The sequence below is a fragment of the Cetorhinus maximus genome, chromosome 1, assembly GCF_964194155.1.
Source record: "Cetorhinus maximus chromosome 1, sCetMax3.hap1.1, whole genome shotgun sequence".
In the NCBI taxonomy this organism is placed as follows: domain Eukaryota; kingdom Metazoa; phylum Chordata; class Chondrichthyes; order Lamniformes; family Cetorhinidae; genus Cetorhinus; species Cetorhinus maximus.
Genome location: NC_135879.1, coordinates 2,484,183 through 2,502,482, shown reverse-complemented (window position 1 = coordinate 2,502,482; position 18,300 = coordinate 2,484,183). Strand labels below are relative to the sequence as shown.

The 18,300-nt window shown below is 44.1% G+C and overlaps 1 protein-coding gene across 3 annotated transcripts in view; it reads right to left on the bottom strand.

Annotated features, from left to right (window-relative positions):
- Positions 1-18,300, bottom strand: part of pkd2 (polycystic kidney disease 2) — a 42,538-nt gene that overhangs the window by 20,377 nt on the left and 3,861 nt on the right. For 2 of the 3 annotated variants that reach the window (XM_078565615.1, XM_078565705.1), the window contains exons 2-3: positions 7,297-7,410; positions 548-681 (exon numbers count right to left, since the gene is read on the bottom strand). In XM_078565615.1, the coding sequence (XP_078421741.1) occupies positions 548-681; positions 7,297-7,410 (248 nt within the window). The remainder of the gene's footprint in view (positions 1-547; positions 682-7,296; positions 7,411-18,300) is intronic. The other variant, XM_078565792.1, reaches the window with a different exon arrangement.

Genomic DNA, 18,300 nt, shown 5'->3' with positions numbered 1-18,300 from the left:
TTAAAATGAAAACCATACATCCTTATACACCCTCTCTCAAGTCTTCCTAATGTCATATTTATCAAGCATTTGTGTCAACATTTTCCAATATAAATTTCCATGTTGTCTACATTTGTAGCTGATATTTGCCACAAGGCAACTATACCCTCCCAGCAGTGGCAGCACTGTAGTGTCTCAGTTTTACATCTCCCAATTCCTTAGCCCATACTGCATAAAAACTATTCTCCAAATAGCCATGGGTTTAGCTATTTGAATTCTTTAACTCTGCTCTACATGCCTCTCCTCAAACATTCCCTAACCTGCTCCAAACCCACCTCCTACAAGAACAAAAACTTTCCTGGTTATCGACAACTGCACTTTTAAACGTGTCTATTGCTAGTCTTCTTGCAATAAATGAAGATTTTGATGCATCCAACTAAGGGCACAGGATAAGTACTAAATAAATAAACACACACGAGGATATGGATTACTAATTTATATAGCCCACTGCCCTTTTGTGGTTACATTTTCACTCATTAATTTTAAAGTATTTAATCTGCAACTGTACCTTCCAGAAATCATCCATGTTGGACACGCTTCTGAAGTTGGTTTTCTCGTTTTCAGAGAGAGGAGTGTCTAGGAACAGATTGGCCATGACTTTGGTGTAATAGTACATGTTGGAGCTGACCATCCCATAGGTCACTGTAACAGAAATAAAAGTAGTGAATGGAAACTTTGTTTTAATGCTCATTCTGGGACTTTTAAACTAGATGAGACAATTTCATTTTCAACCAGTGCGTGGGATCCTCCGGACATTGCAGGTGAAAGCAAGGTTAAGTGACTAGGTCTGTTGAACTTTAGTATTTTAGAGGCTCAACATCAGGACATAAGAAATAAATGCAGTGTAAACCTTGTACTCCCTCAAGCCAGCTCCGCCAATCAAGATCATGGCTGATCTCATTGATTTGACTCCAGGCTGGAGTTTTACAGAGGCCCTGGTCTAATTTAAAAGCTGCCTACAGTTAAACCACAAGTCCCAGCTAGAACGGGAGCGGAGGGCGGGGGGGTGGGTGCCAGGGGGCAACTCCTCAATTTCCTCAATCAATCATTCTTTCAGCATGCAGAAGAAAGGGGATCACCGTATAAATTAAAGGCACTCAAAATTGATTTGCTGCTGAGTAGAAATATAAACATCTAATCAAAAGCCAGAGCTTCAAGCCCTCTACTTCTGATATTTTCCTCAACATAATGAGTTTGTGACTTCCATACTATGTCTCATCTGTCCTATCAACAAGACCAAAATTCAGCCTCATGTCTGCGTGATGTGGTGCTGTAACATTGTACAGCTGTCACCAAACTCCAGTGTCACTTCAACCAATTATCCCAAGCCAGACACAAAATCACAGAATAGTTGCAAGACAGGAGGTGACCATTCAGCCTGTCATGTCTGTGCTAGCTCTCTGAAGGACCAATTCACTTAGTGCCATTTCTCCACCTTCACCCTGGAGCACTGCATTCTTCATTTTCAGATAATAATGCAATATCCTCTTGAATGCCTCGATTGAAGCTGCCTTCACTACATTCAGGGAGTGCACTCCAGATCCTAACCACTCACGGCATGTAAAGGTTTTTCCTCATGTCACCATTACTTTTGCCAAATGCCTTAAACCTGTGCCTTCTGCTTTCAATCCTTCTACCAATGGGAACAGTTTCTCCCTATGTACTCTGTCTAGGCCAGTCATGATTTTGAACATCTCTATCAAACCTCTCTCTTCTCCAAGGAAAATAAATATCAAATTCGCCAGTTTTTATATTCATTTAGGGGGTGTGGGCATCACAGGCTAGACCAGCATGTATTGCCCATCTCTAGTTGCCCTTGGCAAGGTGGTGGTGAGCTACCTTGAACTGCTGTAGTCCATGTGGTGTAGGTACACCCGCAGTGCTGTTAGGGAGGGAGTTCCAGGATTTTGAACCAGCGACAATGAAGGAACGGCCAATCTATGTAACTTAAGTTGCTCATCCCTGGACTATTCTCATGAATCTTTTCTGCACCCTCTCTAATGCAGATTCTGCCAGTGTGCTTATACGAGATGGCTGCTTGTTTCTACTTTGTATACCTTGATTTCTACCACAATGTTTGGTTATCATGGAGCACTGTGGATAGGGCAAAAGATGCACAATATGTTAATTATTAATCCGCTGTGGATGACTGAATCCCTGACAATGACTTGAACACAAGCTTCAAAAATAATTAGTTTCACTTTGAATCCAGATTATCCACGTGAGTCACATGTAGAGCTCTGTAAAAACACTCCTTTTCCCTGCCTCTTTTGCCACCAATTTTCACAGATTCACAGAATTTTAATGGCACAGGAGGCCATTCCACCCATCATGGTTACACCAGCTCCCCTGATAAGCATTATGACCTAGTGCCATTGCCCTTTCCCCATACCCCTGCATATTATTTCTATTCAAATAATCATCTAATGCCCTTTTGAATGCCTCGATTGAACCTGCCTCCACCACACTTCCAGGCAGTGCATTCCAGGCCTGAACCACTCGCTGTGTGAAAAAGCTTTTCCTCGCGTCACAATTGCTTCTTTTGTAAATCACTTTAAATCTGTGCCCTCTTGTTCTTGATCCTTTTACAAGCAGGAACAGCTTCTCCTTATCTACTCTGTCCAGCCCCCTCATGATTTTGAACATCACTATCAAATCTCCTCTCAGCTGCCTTCTCTCCAAGGAGAACAGTCCCAACCTCTCCAATCTATCCTCATTGAAGTTTCTCATCCCTAGAACCATTCTTGTAAACCTCCAACAAAAATAAAAATACCTGGAAAAACTCAGCAGGTCTGGCAGCATCTGCGGAGAGGAACACAGTTAACGTTTCGAGTCCGTATGACTCTTCAACAGAACTAAGTAAAAGTAGAAAAGATTATCTAAGGAATGTGCTAATTAAGGGTAGAAAGCAGGACAAGCAAGGAACAGATAGCCCTAGTGGGGGTGGGGTGGGGTGAAGGGAAGGGATTGAAATAGGCTAAAAGGTAGAGATAAAACAATGGATGGAAATACATTTAAAAATAATGGAAATAGGTAGGAAAAGAAAAATCTATATAAATTATTGGAAAAAAAAAAGGAGGGGGGGCGTGATCGGAAAGGGGGTGGGGATGGAGGAGAGAGTTCATGATCTAAAATTGTTGAACTCAACATTCAGTCCGGAAGGCTGTAAAGTGCCTAGTCGGAAGATGAGGTGCTGTTCCTCCAGTTTGCGTTGAGCTTCACTGGAATAATGCAGCAGGCCAAGAACGGACATGTGGGCATGAGAGCAGGGTGGAGTGTTGAAATGGCAAGGGACAGGGAAGTCTGGGTCATGCTTGCGGATAGACCGAAGGTGTTCTGCAAAGCGGTCACCCAGTCTGCGTTTGGTCTCTCCAATGTAGAGGAAACCGCATTGGGAGCAACGAATGCAGTAGACCTCTTGTAAACCTCTTCTGCACTCGCTCCAATGTGTTCACATCCTTCCTATAATGTGGCGCCCAGAACTGTACGCAATACTCCAGCTGAGGTCTAACGAATGTCTTATATAAATTTAGCATAACCTCCTTGCTCTTGTACTGTATGTCCCTATTAATGAAGCCCAGGATACTATATGCTGTATTAACTGCTCTCTCCAATGGTCCTGTCACCTTCAATGATCTGTGCACATATACACCCAGGTCTTTCTGCTCCTGTACCCCCTTCAAAATATTACCCCTTATTTTATATTGTCTTTGTTCTTCCTACCAAAATGCAACACTTTGCACTTCTCAGCATTGAACTTCATCTGTCACCTATCTTCCCACTCCACCAACTTGTCTATGTCCTTTTGAAGTTCTACACCGTCGTCCTCAGTTTACAACACTCCCAAGCTTCGTAACATCCGCAATTGTCCCCTGCACACCAAGATCTAGATCATTAATACATATCATTAATATTCTCCTCTCCTTCTTCCTGGAAGCCCAAATCCCTTCTGCCCTTAGTATCTCGCACTGCGCCTTTTTTTTTACATTAAGCAAAAGCTTGGGGGACAATAATTCACTGGTGTGTTCTCCACAGCATGCCCGCAACCAGGGTCAACTTGCCGACCAATTAGCTCCTTCTTCTCATGCAGTATAAACTGTTGCTCCCTTTGCGTCTGACTTGATGAGTGCACCCAAAAAGCTTCAACAGCATGTCTCTTTTTTCAGCAATACTTGCCCTGTGCTACCAAACGACTATTGTAACTTTCATTATTCTGGTTTGTGGATAAAGCAATTAAACCACTCAATGCTTTTCACAAGATTTTCACTCAGCATTAATTCCCTCATCAAGTGAAATTTAAAATTCCAAACAAAATTTAAAATAAAATTAAAAATGCAAAGAGTTAGATATAAGAATTCAATTTACCCATTCAACGGTCTTTAATTTCTATTTTTGTTTTTACTTCAAGCCTATTTCAAAAGCCTAGATGACAAATAGCTATTTTTACCTTGACGTTTAAGAGTGCTTTCAGACATACTTGGCCATTGTAAGACAATGTGCAGTTTGCAGCATGCAGTCTGTATCAACAGGAATTATGAGCATCCTGTGAGAATTCAAGAATTTTTTTTAGCTCTTTCCAAAAGAAACAAACTTGGGATTGAATTCCAAAATGTTATTTCAAGCAAGGAATTACAGTTAGTGCTAAATATTATTTTCGATTATAAACTGTTCAGACAGACAGCAGTCACATTGGCTTCTTTATTGATAGGAAGAAAAATAGATTGTTGACTGAGGATTATTATTTTTTGGTCATTCACCTCGATATTGGTTTTATGTCAAGTTAAAAATCTCCCCTGAACTCTTTCAGGCTTGAGGAAATTTTATATTTAAACTTAGAAAATTGCACATACAATGACCTTGTGTTTTTCACCATGTAATTTATGGAAATTTATACAATCTTTAGTAAACATAAAATCAACAAATTCACCAGCAGAGCACAAAGATACATTTACCATTTTCTATGCTCCTGATTCCAAGGCCGCAGGCCTAGTATCGACAGACCCAGGGGCCCTTTCAAGTGCTTGCGCTGGCCCAAAGGCCTCCTCCAGTTATGTCAGTTTCCCTGCTCATGTTAACTGGCATAACAGCCCCTGTTTCTTACAGAAACCTCAGAGTTAATGTGAGTAATGCCACAGGAAATATAACCAAAATTTACAGCCAGCCATCAGTTTCATCCCCAGTAAAAGATTTCGACAATCCAAAAACAATGAAATCAACATCCAAAAAAAGTGGTAAAGAATGAGGAAGACCTCAGGAGGACTGGTGAAATGAGCAGACACATGGCAGATGAAATTTAGAGAACCGTGAAGTATTTCATTCTGGTCTGAAGATTGAGGAATTACAGAATTTTAACGGCACAGAAGGAGACCACTCAGGCCATCATGTCTGCACCAGCTCGCCAAATAAGCATTATGACCTAGTGCCATTGTCCCGCCTTTTCCCCGTACCCCTGCACATTATTTGAATGGAAACAATCATCTAATGCCCTCTTGAAAGCCTCGATTGAACCTGCCTCCACCACACTTCCAAGCAGTGCATTCCAGATCCAAACCACTCGTGTGAAAAAGTTTTTTCTCACGTCACATTTGCTTCTTTTGTAAATCGTTTTAAACCTGTGCCCTCTCGTTCTTGATCCTTTTATGAGTGGGAACAGCTTCTCCCTATCTACTCTGTCTAGCCCCCTCATGATTTTGAGCATCTCTATCAAATCTCCTCTTAGCATCTTCTCTCTAAGGAGAACAGTTCCAACCTCTCCAATCTATCCCCATAGCTGAAGCTTTTCATCTCTGGAACCATTCTTGTAAACCTCTTCTGCACTCTCTCCAATGTGTTCACATCCTTCCTATAATGTGGCGCCCAGAACAGGCAGTATAAACTAAACTGTACAATTTTAAAGGGATGCAAGGGCACAGACGCCTGGGGTGAACATACACAAATTGTTGAAAGTGGCAGTGCAAGTTGAGAAGACTATTAAAAAAGCATATGGGACCCTGGGCTTTATAAATAGAGGAATGGAAAACAAAAGCAAGGAAAGTATGCTAAACTTTTACAAAATCAGCAGTTAGGCCTCAGCTAGAGCATTGTGTCCAATTCTGGGCACTACACTTTATTAATAAGGTTGTGGCCTTGGAGACAGAAGAGAGGAGAGCTTTCGAATGCTAAGGATGAGGGACTTCAGTTGATTTGGAGAGACTGGAGAAGCTAAGATTGTTCTCTTTAGAGCAGGGAAAAGTCAAGGAGAGATCAAATAAAGGTGTTCAAAATTATGGGGGTTTGGATAGAGTCGATGGTACAAACTTTTCGTTGGCAGTAGGTTAGTAACCGTAGGTGTCAGATTTAAAATAGCTAACAAAAAAGGCAGAAAGGAAATGAGATTTTTTTCTCTTCAAAAACACACCTAGTTATTGCGATCTTGAATGCATTGCCTTAAAGGGTGATGGATGCAGAGCCAATAGAAACTTTCAAAAGGAATTTGGATGTCAGTGTTAAAAGCAAAAAAATACAGGGCTATGGGGAAATAGCAGGGGAGTGGGGCTGATTGGATAGCTCTTTGAGAGCTAGCAAAGACCTGATGGGCTGTTTACATAACTTGAGATGAATGATCTCAGCTGATATGAACTCTATCGGATTCCCCATTGCTAATGTTAGTAGAACTAGTCTTTTCACAAATACACCAACTACCATCGGTCTTCAACAGCACAACTGCATTCTGCAAAGTGAGGAACATGCTCAAGAATCACAATTACCGTTGAATAGTAAAAAGTTTTTAAAATGGCTGCTCGATATTGCTGCTACTTCATTCACGAACTTACTAATAGTTCCAATCCACATCCAACTTGGCCAAATAACGAGCAGGTGACATTGATTGAGCAAAGCTTCATACCAGATTTGAGAGAATCAAGTAGATGGCCAAAGTCAAGAATGAACTCTCCAGTTCTGTAAGTTTTGTAACAGCAGTTAACATATCTGACTCTTGGAGTGATGTTAGTGCACACAGTGTGATTTGGTCACTTGTATGAGGAGCCTATCAGTCTTTTGTCTAATCGTGATAAAGACTATACTGTATTTGAAATATTAATCATCCCATCTATTGCATATTAATGCAATACAATGAGCATTCTCCTCTTTAAAGCAGGTCCAACTTACATGGTTTACTGATTATACTTGCATTTTAATAAATTTTGTAGAACAACACCTGTTATAAAATAAATACCACTATTCCCTTTGTCCAGTTAAGAAGCTAGAGACTGCACTTACAGATACACAGAATCACCATGAAAATGATGTAGGTCACCAACTCTCGCAGCATGTTCTTCAGGTATCTTTCTCTGCTAATAGCTTGATCCACAGTCAGTCGTGTTCCCCATAAAGCTTAAGAAAGAATAAAAGAGGGTAATGACATGGACTTTTGAAACAACATCAAACAGTAAAAATTTAAAAAGCAAAACATTTATAGGCTACATAGACCAATAGAGTAGAAATATATTTACAAATCAAATTTCATGAGATTTAAAATAATTCTATAACTACCATTAATTGAGATATATCATTATAGAAGCAATTTTCGCACCAAACCAATCAATGCACGATGCGTTGAGCCTTTTAAATTGTTTCCAGACTGGCCAAAGCCTCTGTGCAGCCACCCAACATCAGTGAGGTCACCAAGACTATCCAGGCTGCAGCTGTGGTGCAGTCCAAACAATAATCACATTGTCGAGGAGGGTTTGCTGACTAAACTTGAAGGTGGGCTTAAAGAACTCCATCTAACCACTGACAAGGCTATTGATTGGCTCTGTGACTATTCGTACACTAAATAAATAACGCATGACGTAATGTTATCAAACTTGCTCTTGTTTTGAAAATTGCAAGAAACTGCAAGACCATTCAAAGGCGTCACATAGCTGTCAATGTTCCATCAGCTGCAGTTTACATTGCACTACAAACAGCCGACAATGATATGAAGACCACATCTCCCAACCTGCCCCTATGATCAGATTGGCAGAAAAGGCCTCAGAATGAAAAATCACCAGTTCTGCATAAATGCAGCAATGTTAGCCAAAATAATCTTGGTCACATATAAACACGCATATTTATAGATGTATGTGCAGGCAAGTTGTCCATAAGATATTCCAAAAAATGAATTGGAACCTTACTGAATTAGCATAAGCCCTTGTATAATTCCACAATTTGTTTGGCCGAGGAAGTGATACAGCAGTATTAGGATTACTGCAGCAGGGCACAGAAATTCACCGCTAGATGTTTAAAACTAAAACTATTAAGCTTTGGAGCTCTGATATTCCTATTAAATTGCATCTGTAATCGTATAAACCAAATTCCTAATTTGGACTTACGTCACCTTGCGGGTAGGCAAGAAGGAGATTGCAGGGCACTTGGAGTACAGGCCACGTACTTCCGTACAATAAAACGAGGGGAATAAAACTGACAGACAAAGAACCTTGACCCCCTCTTGCAACCCAACCAACTGGCCTGAAAAAGGGATCAGGACATGCATCAACCACCTCAATCATTGCTTTTCAAGAGGATTTTTTTTAAATTTAAATGAGTTCATTGTTACAAACTGAAGATACTTTATAGGGACTTTTTGGGAGAGTTCCATGTTTTATTTAGGGGGAAAATGAAGATCCAATCTAAGTGTACAGTTACACAGCTGTGACAGGGACTTAGCAACAAATCAATTTCACCAATTGTAAGCACAAGTTTACATTAAGAGATCTCAATCCCACCAGCTAGACAGAATAAACTCTTTCCTGTGGAGCCAAATGCATTTCTAATACATGTTGACGACCTAACAGTTTAACAATGATTGTTAGAAGTTTTAGCTCAAATTTTAATAAATTATCATTCAAAAAATCCAACTGTTTGCTATACTTGTCTCAACATTTACCATATAAATGCAGTCAGGCCAGTAGATGACTGTCCCAGCATTAAGCCTGGCCTTTTGTACACATTTATGCTTCTTCCTACATTTCGTGGCCCTCACTTTCCATTTAATTCTTTCTGCTGCATTGCATTTTTATAACTCTCAGCATCTGAAGCTTTTCTCCAGAAGTTAGGCATCCAGCTCTCATGAAAATATATTGCAAAAGCTTGAAATTCACATCCAGTGAAAGTTTGAACTATTCTCACTGTAAACACCAGAAAAAAATCAGCAGAAATCACTGTTGCACTAATATCTGAAACGTTCAGCTGTAAGGATCATTCCTTGGGTAGAATGTAAGATTTTCTGGCACAAAAATTAATGGAACAAGTGTAGTTTTTCTCACTTTCTGCAGGAGGCACCATTAGTGAAAAGAATCCTTACAATGCTGAATCAGAATGCCATATTATATCATGATTTGTCATATATAGATAAACTGATGTCAGATCATGGTGAGTATATCTCTACATCTTTAACAAAATTGCTACCTACACAAACATTACAATAGTGCCCCATTGTTCATCAAGCAAAGACCAACACATTCAAGAACTAAATGCTGGAATCAACTTGTAAACCAGGTTTCAAAGCCAGCATCTGCTGCCGTAGGTCAAGTAACATTAGAGTCTTGAGTTGGAAGAACAGATTGTGGAACAACAGAACACTTGCCAAGTCATCTCAGAGTCAGCCTGGATAACCATGTATATGTCTCTTTGATAGTTAATCAGAATAATTCTTATGCTGTTATGTAGAACATTAATCTTTGAAACAAATGGCAGCTAGAATTTTGAAAGATTTCTGAACACAGATGGCACTGTCATACTTGAACAATGTGAGCATACATGAAGTGCAAATTATTAATGGGTTTCTCACATTCACCTCTATTTGGTGCATTTAATTATGCTTTGAGGTTTGTACTTTCATTTCTGTATATGATAGTAAAACAAATCATTGCTCCAAGTAGATGTAGGTGTTTCCTAGCTCTCCTTTCTGTTTCAGCATCATTTGTCCTTAGACTATATCCCTAGTCCTAGACACCCCAATAGCAGAAACAGTTTCTCTCTCTCTCTCTCTACTCTAGCTGCTCCCTTTAAACTCTTTCGAGTTATCAACAGTCACAGATTGCAACTCTTTTCGAGTACAATCACAGTTCTTGATTTTTCCCGGGAGTGGGACATGAACCCACAACCCTCTGATTCAAAGGCGAGGGTGCTATGGACTGAGCCACAGCTGACACCTCCTGCTCCCCTTAATATCAAATCACCCTTTAACTGTCTAAATTCAAAGAATAAGCAGGTGTACCTACTTCAAGGTCTTGTTCAACAATGGAGCAATCTTTCTTTTCTACACTGGAGCAGCCTACATTTTCTAGTCAGATCATGGGAACTCAAAGCTATAACTTTTAATCCAAACACCAAAATCTCTAATTCAACATCCAGGCATCTGACATGTACAGAACCCTGTCGCTGTGCAGAAGAGTTCCTAAACCAAGCTACTAACAAATCCAAACATGGGGCATTCTCTTTGACTGCTCAGAATACACATTATCTCCTGTAACAGAGGAATTGACGTCCTTTGGGTTTCGAAGTTAAACTGAGGCCCAGCCTGTCCATTCAGGCTTTCCCAGTGTGCTGGCCAACATTCTTTCCTCAACAGTCACCATATAAAACGAATTAACTGGTCATTAATCTTGCTTCTGTTTATGGAATTGTGCTACATAACAAAGAGTGATTGCAGTTAAAGTAATTCATTGTATACAAAGTTCCTTGGGACATTCTGAAACATAATAAGGTATTATGTTTCAGAATGGTATAACCATGAAAACTCTTCCTTTAATAAGAGACCAGGCACAATGATCACATTTCCAGATTCATTGCTTGGAACTTTTAACGTACTGGGGAATTTTATCCCATAAACCTGCAGCACAGCTTTCAAAAACCAATTCACAATAAGATTTTCAACTACTTCTTGATTTTCTAAGTTTAACAATGTTATTGTGCATGTTTGTGGAAATCTTCACAGTTAACACTGCAAACAGTGAACTTTGATTCTAGATTAAAACCCACTTGATACAACACATCAACATTCAAATTTAACTTTGAAAAGTACTAATATGTATTTATACTTAAGATATCATTTACGTACTGTGTTAATCAACAGGTTTGACCAATTATATAAAAAGCAATTCAATAGGAAAAATGCTATGCAAGTTACACCTTCTGCCACGTTTTAAAATCCCTCAGGTCCGAAACTGGGTTCTCGTTCAAAGATGTGGAAGGGTGGGGAAGCATTCTTGCACAAGTAGTGCATATGCTAAAATCTAAAGTATAAAGGGATGAATTTTAATGTACTACTCTTGATTACAATTTGGTTTAAAAGTCAAAATTTTGCTGAACTAATTTAGTATTAACTAGTTTTAATTCCAATCAAGTACTTCAACAAAACAATCACATTAAGAGGAAGACCAATGACTCACTTGGGAATTTCAATGCCTAGTGTGGAACTGAGTGATAGAAAACAGGAAAATCCCAAGTTCAAATGCTGATACGACTAAGTTAGCTAGGGTAGTGAAAAGGGTACATATAAATAGTAGAGGGGTGGTTAAGAGGAGTAGTGGGGGTAGGGGCTAAAAAAGTGATTTATACTTGGGGCCAGGCTGAGATTATTAAATGAATAATTTCCATATCTCTTTACTGAGGAAGAAGTTCCTCCTCAGGTCATAGTCAAAGAGGTAGCTGTTTAGACACTTGAAGGGTTTAAAATTGACAAGGAAGTATCGGTTAGGCTGTCTGTACTTCAAGTTAATAAGAAACCAGGACCAGATGAGATCCATCTGAGGATACTGAGGGAGGAGAGAGTGGAGGCACAGACCACAATTTTCCAAGCTTTCTTAGAATCAGGGCAAGTGCCAGAGGACTGGCGAATTGCAAATGTTACACCCTTACTCAAAAATGGGTGTAACGATAAGCCCAGCAACTATAGGCCAGTCAGTTTAACCTTGAGGGTAGGGAAGCTCTTAGTAATTGAGGGCCAAATTAATAGTCACTTGGGTAAATGCAAATTAAGGAAACCCAGCATGGATTTGTTATGGATAAATCGTGTTTAACTGGTTTGAGTTTTTTGACGAGGTATCAGAGAGGGTAGATGAGAATAATGCTGATGTGGTGAACTTGGGTTTCCAAAAAGTTTGTTACAGTGCCACACAACTGACTTGTGAGCAAAGTTAGAGCTCATGGAATAGAAGCACAGCAGCAACATGGATACGATATTGGCCAAGCGACAGGAAACAAAGAGTAGTGGTGAACAGCTTTTTTTGGATTGGAGGAAGGTTTATAGTGGGGTTCCCCAGACATCAGTGTTAGGTACCTTGTTTTTCCTGATATATATTAATGACCTAGATCTTGGTGTTCATGGAACAATTTCAAAATTTGCACATGACAGGAAACTTAGAATATTGTGAAAGGATGGAAGGATTGAGAATCAGAGGGCACAGTTTTAATGTAATTGGCAAAAGAAGCAATAGAGACATGGTCTGGAATATACTGCTTGGTTTGGTGATGGAGGCAGAAACCCTTAACTCAAAGGCACCTGAAGTGCTGTAACAGGCAAGGCTATGGACTAGGAGCTGGAAGGTGGGATTAGAATGGGCAACTAGTTTTTTTCTTTTACGGCTGGCACAGACACAATGGGCTGAATGGCCTCTTTCTGTGCCATAACTTTTCTATGGTTCTATGAAGAAACAAGTTTTCACCTAGCGAGTGGTTAGGACCTGGAATGCACTGCCTGAGAGTGTGGTGAAGGCATGTTCAATCAAGGCGTTCAAAAAGAAATTGGGCTAAGAGAAAAAGGCAGGGGAGTGGGACTAGATGAATTGCTCCTTCAAAGGTCTAGCAGCGTTGGGCTGAATGGTCTCCTCTTGTGCTATAACCACTATGATTCTATAATCAGACCCTGGGTTGGGTACGGTTGACTTGTGGGCTGAGCAGAAGCGGATCAGCAGTACAGCCCACTAACACTCACTATCTGTGTGTAGGTTCACATGAAAGATTGGAATTTGAACAAAGGGAGTATCTGAAAGAAAAGCAGAAAATGCTGCAAAAACTCAGGTCTAGCAGCATCTGTGGAGCGAGAAACAGAGTTAACGTTTCAAGGCAATATGACCCTTCTATAGAGCGTCTGTAGTTTGGAGTAACTGTATTGACTTCAATGCAAAGGAAAGTGCTCTGAGGCTTATAACAGACGACTGACCCAATATCAACCATTTTACACCATCACCGACAGTTAAAATTACCTTCATTATTACACTAATTCTTGATACAAATTCAGGCTCTTCTGTTTATTGCCTACAATGGCTCTGTGTAACATGAGGTCAAGTGCCCTCTACTCAACTCCCTAATGATCATGGGGCTACAGCATAAAAATACTAACTCAGCAACTTGAGGCCACACCAATAACTGAATATGAAATGAAGAAAGGCCACAATGACCTAATGTGCATTCCACTGATGCTGCGGTTGAGATGCATTGTTGGGTAGAGTAACAAGAACTGTTTATTCTGCAATGCTGGTGCCAGAATTGGCTGCATTTCCCAGCATGCTCCTCCTTCCTGGGTCTGAGTTAGGTTATGTCTGATTCCTTCCATGGTCTAATACCAGTTAAAAAGCTTAAAAAAGGCCAGACCTGAAATTGATCCATCTAATACATAAGAATAATTTGGATGAGCAATGGTTTCCTTTAAAAGAAACTTTTAATAAAAGATGTCCAGTAATGCATGAAAGCCAAAAGATTACCAAGTAATCCCAGTGTATAAGAGGCTTGTCCAGCACTCAAGGCTGTTGAATCCTTTTACTGTCACTGCAATACAGCACTAGTCACACACCAATTTATTTGAGAATTTTGTGGTGGGGGTGGGGGGTGGAGAATGAAAGATGCAGATTATTTTACAAGCTTTTCCTATTCATCAGCAATTGCGTAAGACTTGGTCAAAGTGATGGCTTCAGGATAATGATCAAAAAATCAGCCCCCCAGTTCAGGCTTTCCTTTTGTTCCAAAAGAGTATGGATTTCTCATTCTTAGCGTTATCATTAGATATTTAATGTACACTCAATCCAATGCACTAAGTGAAAACAAGCCTTCAGGTGTAGCCTTGCCTCCCACATTGCTAATATACTGTCAGCTTCCCTTTTCAATGGTCCCTTCAACTCACTCTCATTTCCATTTTAGTATCAACATGGAGGAAGCACGTGTGGATAGCTACCAAAGGAGGGCCATGAATTCAAAGTGTGGTAATTCTGCCTTTCAGTTCCGTTCTAACTCACTGTCTGCATGACATGGACAGTTTGATTCAGGTGCTCTGTTATAAAGCAGCCTGTCATAATTCCCAATGACACCAGGAGAGATTTCCACCAAGTGTTAGGTGCAGAGGGAATTATAAACCCACTTTTAATGTGTTTATGTTGTCACTAAACATAATAGCCAGAGGATTTTATCCCATCTGGAAAATCTCAGTACACTGCTTGCGGACATCGTGAGAACAGAGGATTGATCACAAGATATTTACAGATCAGCCATCTTTTTTCATCCATCCAGAAAGATCCTGAAATCTCCCAAATTGAACCACACTGTTTCTGAAATGATTTCATTCTGCTTTGGGGAAATACAAGGGCAAAGTTGACCCATTAATATAACACTTTCTAACCTCATCTGTGCCTAATTCACGTAATGGGAGAAGCTGAAAACAAACAGTGGGTCCCTCAGTATCTACCAAGAAAGGCTCAAAGATCTGGGGTTCTGCACTTCAGGGAAATGTGGACAAAAGGAGACTTGAATTATGTTTATAAAATGAAGGGTACAGGTTGTGTTTGTGTAGAGGACTGGAGTATATCAATCATAGAAACATGCTGCACAGAAGGCCATTCAGCCCATCATGTCTGTGCTAGCTCTTTGAATGGGCTATCCAATTAATCTGTCAGTCATGGCTCAGCTGGTAGAACTCTCACCCAAGTCAGACAGTTGCGGGTTTTAGTCCCATTTCAGACACTTGAGTACACAATTCAAGTGCGTTACTGAGGGAGCGCTGTTCTGTCGAAGTTACCATCCTTCAGATGAGACATTAAACCAAGGCTCTGTCTGCTCTTTCAGATGGATGTTAAAAAGAATCCCAAAGCACTATTTTGGAGGAGGATAGGGGAGTTCTTCCCAGTGTCCTGACCAATATTTATCCTTCAACCAATCTCTCACACATACACACACAACAAAATAAAAAAAATAGATTATCTGGGTCATCACATCACTGTTTGTAGGATCTTGCTGTGTACAAATTGGTTGTCACGTCCCCTGCATCGCAACAGTGGCTACACTTCAAATAAAAAAATCACTTCATTAGCCGGGAAGCCCTTTGGGGCATCCCATCTGGAGGCTGCGAAAGGCGCTGTGTAAATGCAACTCTGTCTTTTGAAGTCTCGGTCCCCTGCAATTTTGGGAAGTATTCACCCAGCTCTCTCCTGAAGACTAGGACTGAATTTGCCTCTCAGGCCGATCCCAGACTCTGATTGAAAAGACCTTTCCCCTTCTCGGCCGGATTACTGTGCTGGGGGTGGGGTGTGTGTGAGTGTGTGTGTGGGGGGGGGGGTGGGGTGTGTGTGTGTGGGGGGGGGGGTGGGGTGTGTGTGTGTGGGGGGGGGGGTGGGGTGTGTGTGTGGGGGGGGGGTGGGGTGTGTGTGTGGGGGGGGGGTGGGGTGTGCGTGTGTGGGGGGGGGGTGGGGTGTGTGTGCGTGTGGGGGGGGGTGGGGTGTGTGCGTAGGGGGGGTGGGGTGTGTGCGTAGGGGGGGTGGGGTGTGTGCGTAGGGGGGGTGGGGTGTGTGCGTAGGGGGGGTGGGGTGTGTGCGTAGGGGGGGTGGGGTGTGTGCGTAGGGGGGGTGGGGTGTGTGCGTAGGGGGGGTGGGGTGTGTGCGTAGGGGGGGTGGGGTGTGTGCGTAGGGGGGGTGGGGTGTGTGCGTAGGGGGGGTGGGGTGTGTGCGTAGGGGGGGTGGGGTGTGTGCGTAGGGGGGGTGGGGTGTGTGCGTAGGGGGGGTGGGGTGTGTGTGTGGGGGGGGGGGGTGTGTGTGTGGGGGGGGGTGGGGTGGGGTGTGTGTGTGGGGGGGGTGGGGTGTGTGTGTGGGGGGGGGTGGGGTGTGTGTGAGGGGGGGGTGGGGTGTGTGTGTGGGGGGGGTGGGGTGTGTGTGTGGGGGGGTGGGGTGTGTGTGTGGGGGGGGTGGGGTGTGTGTGTGGGGGGGGTGGGGTGTGTGTGTGGGGGGGGTGGGGTGTGTGTGTGGGGGGGGTGGGGTGTGTGTGTGGGGGGGTGTGTGTGTGGGGGGGTGTGTATGTGTGTGTGTTGGGGGGTGTGTATGTGTGTGTGTGTGGGGGGTGTGGTGTGTGTGTGGGGGGGTGTGTGTGGGGGGGGTGTGTGTGTGGGGGGGTGTGTATGTGTGTGTGTTGGGGGGTGTGTATGTGTGTGTGTGTGGGGGGTGTGTGTGTGTGTTGGGGGGTGGGTGTGTGTGTTGGGGGGTGGGTGTGTGTGTGTGTGTGGAGTGTGTGTGTGTGTGTGTGGGGGGGGGGTGTGTGTGTGTGGGGGGGGGGTGTGTGTGTGTGTGGGGAGGGTGGGGGTGGGTATGTGTGTGTGTGTGTGGGGGTTGTGTGTGTGTGGGGGTGTGTGTGTGTGGGGGGTGTGTGTGTGTGGGGGGGGTGGGGTGGGGTGTGTGTGTGGGGGGGGTGGGGTGTGTGTGTGGGGGGGGGTGGGGTGTGTGTGTGGGGGGGGTGGGGTGTGTGTGTGGGGGGGGTGGGTGTGTGTGTGGGGGTGGGGTGGGGTGTGTGGGGGGGGGTGGGGTGTGTGTGTGGGGGGGGTGGGGTGTGTGTGTGGGGGGGTGGGGTGTGTGTGTGGGGGGGGTGGGGTGTGTGTGTGGGGGGGGTGGGGTGTGTGTGTGGGGTGGGGTGGGGTGTGTGTGTGGGGGTGGTGTGGGGGGGGTGGGGTGGGGGGTGTGGTTGGGGGTGGGTGGTGTGGGGGGGTGGGGGGGGGATATATATATAAAAAATATTATATATATATATATAAAATATATATATATAATATATATATATATATAAAAAATAAAAAAAGTGTGTGGGGGGGGTGGGGTGTGTGTGTGGGGGGGGTGGGGTGTGTGTGTGGGGGGGGTGGGGTGTGTGTGTGGGGGGGGTGGGGTGTGTGTGTGGGGGGGGTGGGGTGTGTGTGTGGGGGGGGTGGGGTGTGTGTGTGGGGGGGGTGGGGTGTGTGTGTGGGGGGGGTGGGGTGTGTGTGTGGGGGGGTGGGGTGTGTGTGTGGGGGGGGTGGGGTGTGTGTGTGGGGGGGGTGTGTATGTGTGTGTGTGGGGGGGGTGTGTGTGTGGCGGGGTGTGTATGTGTGTGTGTTGGGGGGTGTGTATGTGTGTGTGTGTGGGGGGTGTGTGTGTGTGTTGGGGGGTGGGTGTGTGTGTGTGGAGTGTGTGTGTGTGTGTGTGTGGGGGGGGGTGTGTGTGTGTGTGGGGGGGGTGTGTGTGTGTGTGGGGGGGAGGGTGGGGGTGGGTATGTGTGTGTGTGTGGGGGGTGTGTGTGTGTGGGGGGTGTGTGTGTGTGGGGGGTGTGTGTGTGGGGGGTGTGTGTGTGTGGGGGGGGGGTGTGTGTGGGGGGGGGGGTGTGTGTGTGTGTGGGGGGGGGTGTGGGGTGTGTGTGTGTGTGGGGGGGGGGTGTGTGTGTGGGGGTGTGTGTGTGTGTTGGGGGGGTGTGTATGTGTGTGTTGGGGGGGTGTGTGTGTGTGTGTGTGTGTGTGTGTTGGGGGGGTGGGTGTGTGTAGGGGGGGGTGTGTGTGTGGGGGGGTGTGTGTGTGTGTGTGTGTTGGGGGGTGTGTGTGTGTGTGTGTGTTGGGGGGTGGGTGTGTGTAGGGGGGGGTGTGTGTGTGTGGGGGGGGGGTGTGGGGTGTGTGTGTGTGTGTGTGTGTGTTGGGGTGTGTGTGTGTGTTGGGGGGTGTGTGTGTGTGTGTGTTGGGGGGTGTGTGTGTGTGTGTTGGGGGGTGTGTGTGTGTGTGTTGGGGGGTGTGTGTGTTAGTACCTGTTGGGGGGTGTGTGTGTGTGTGTGTGTGTGTGGGGGTGTGTGTGTGTGTGTTGGGGGGTGTGTGTGTGTTGGGGGGGGGTGTGTGTGTGTGTGTGTTGGGGTGTGTGTGTGTGTGTGTAGGGGGTGTGTGAGTGTTGGGGGTGGGTGTGTGTGTGTGGGGGGTGGGTGTGTGTGTGGGGGGGTGTGGGGTGTGTGTGTGTGTGTTGGGGGGTGGATACTCGCGGA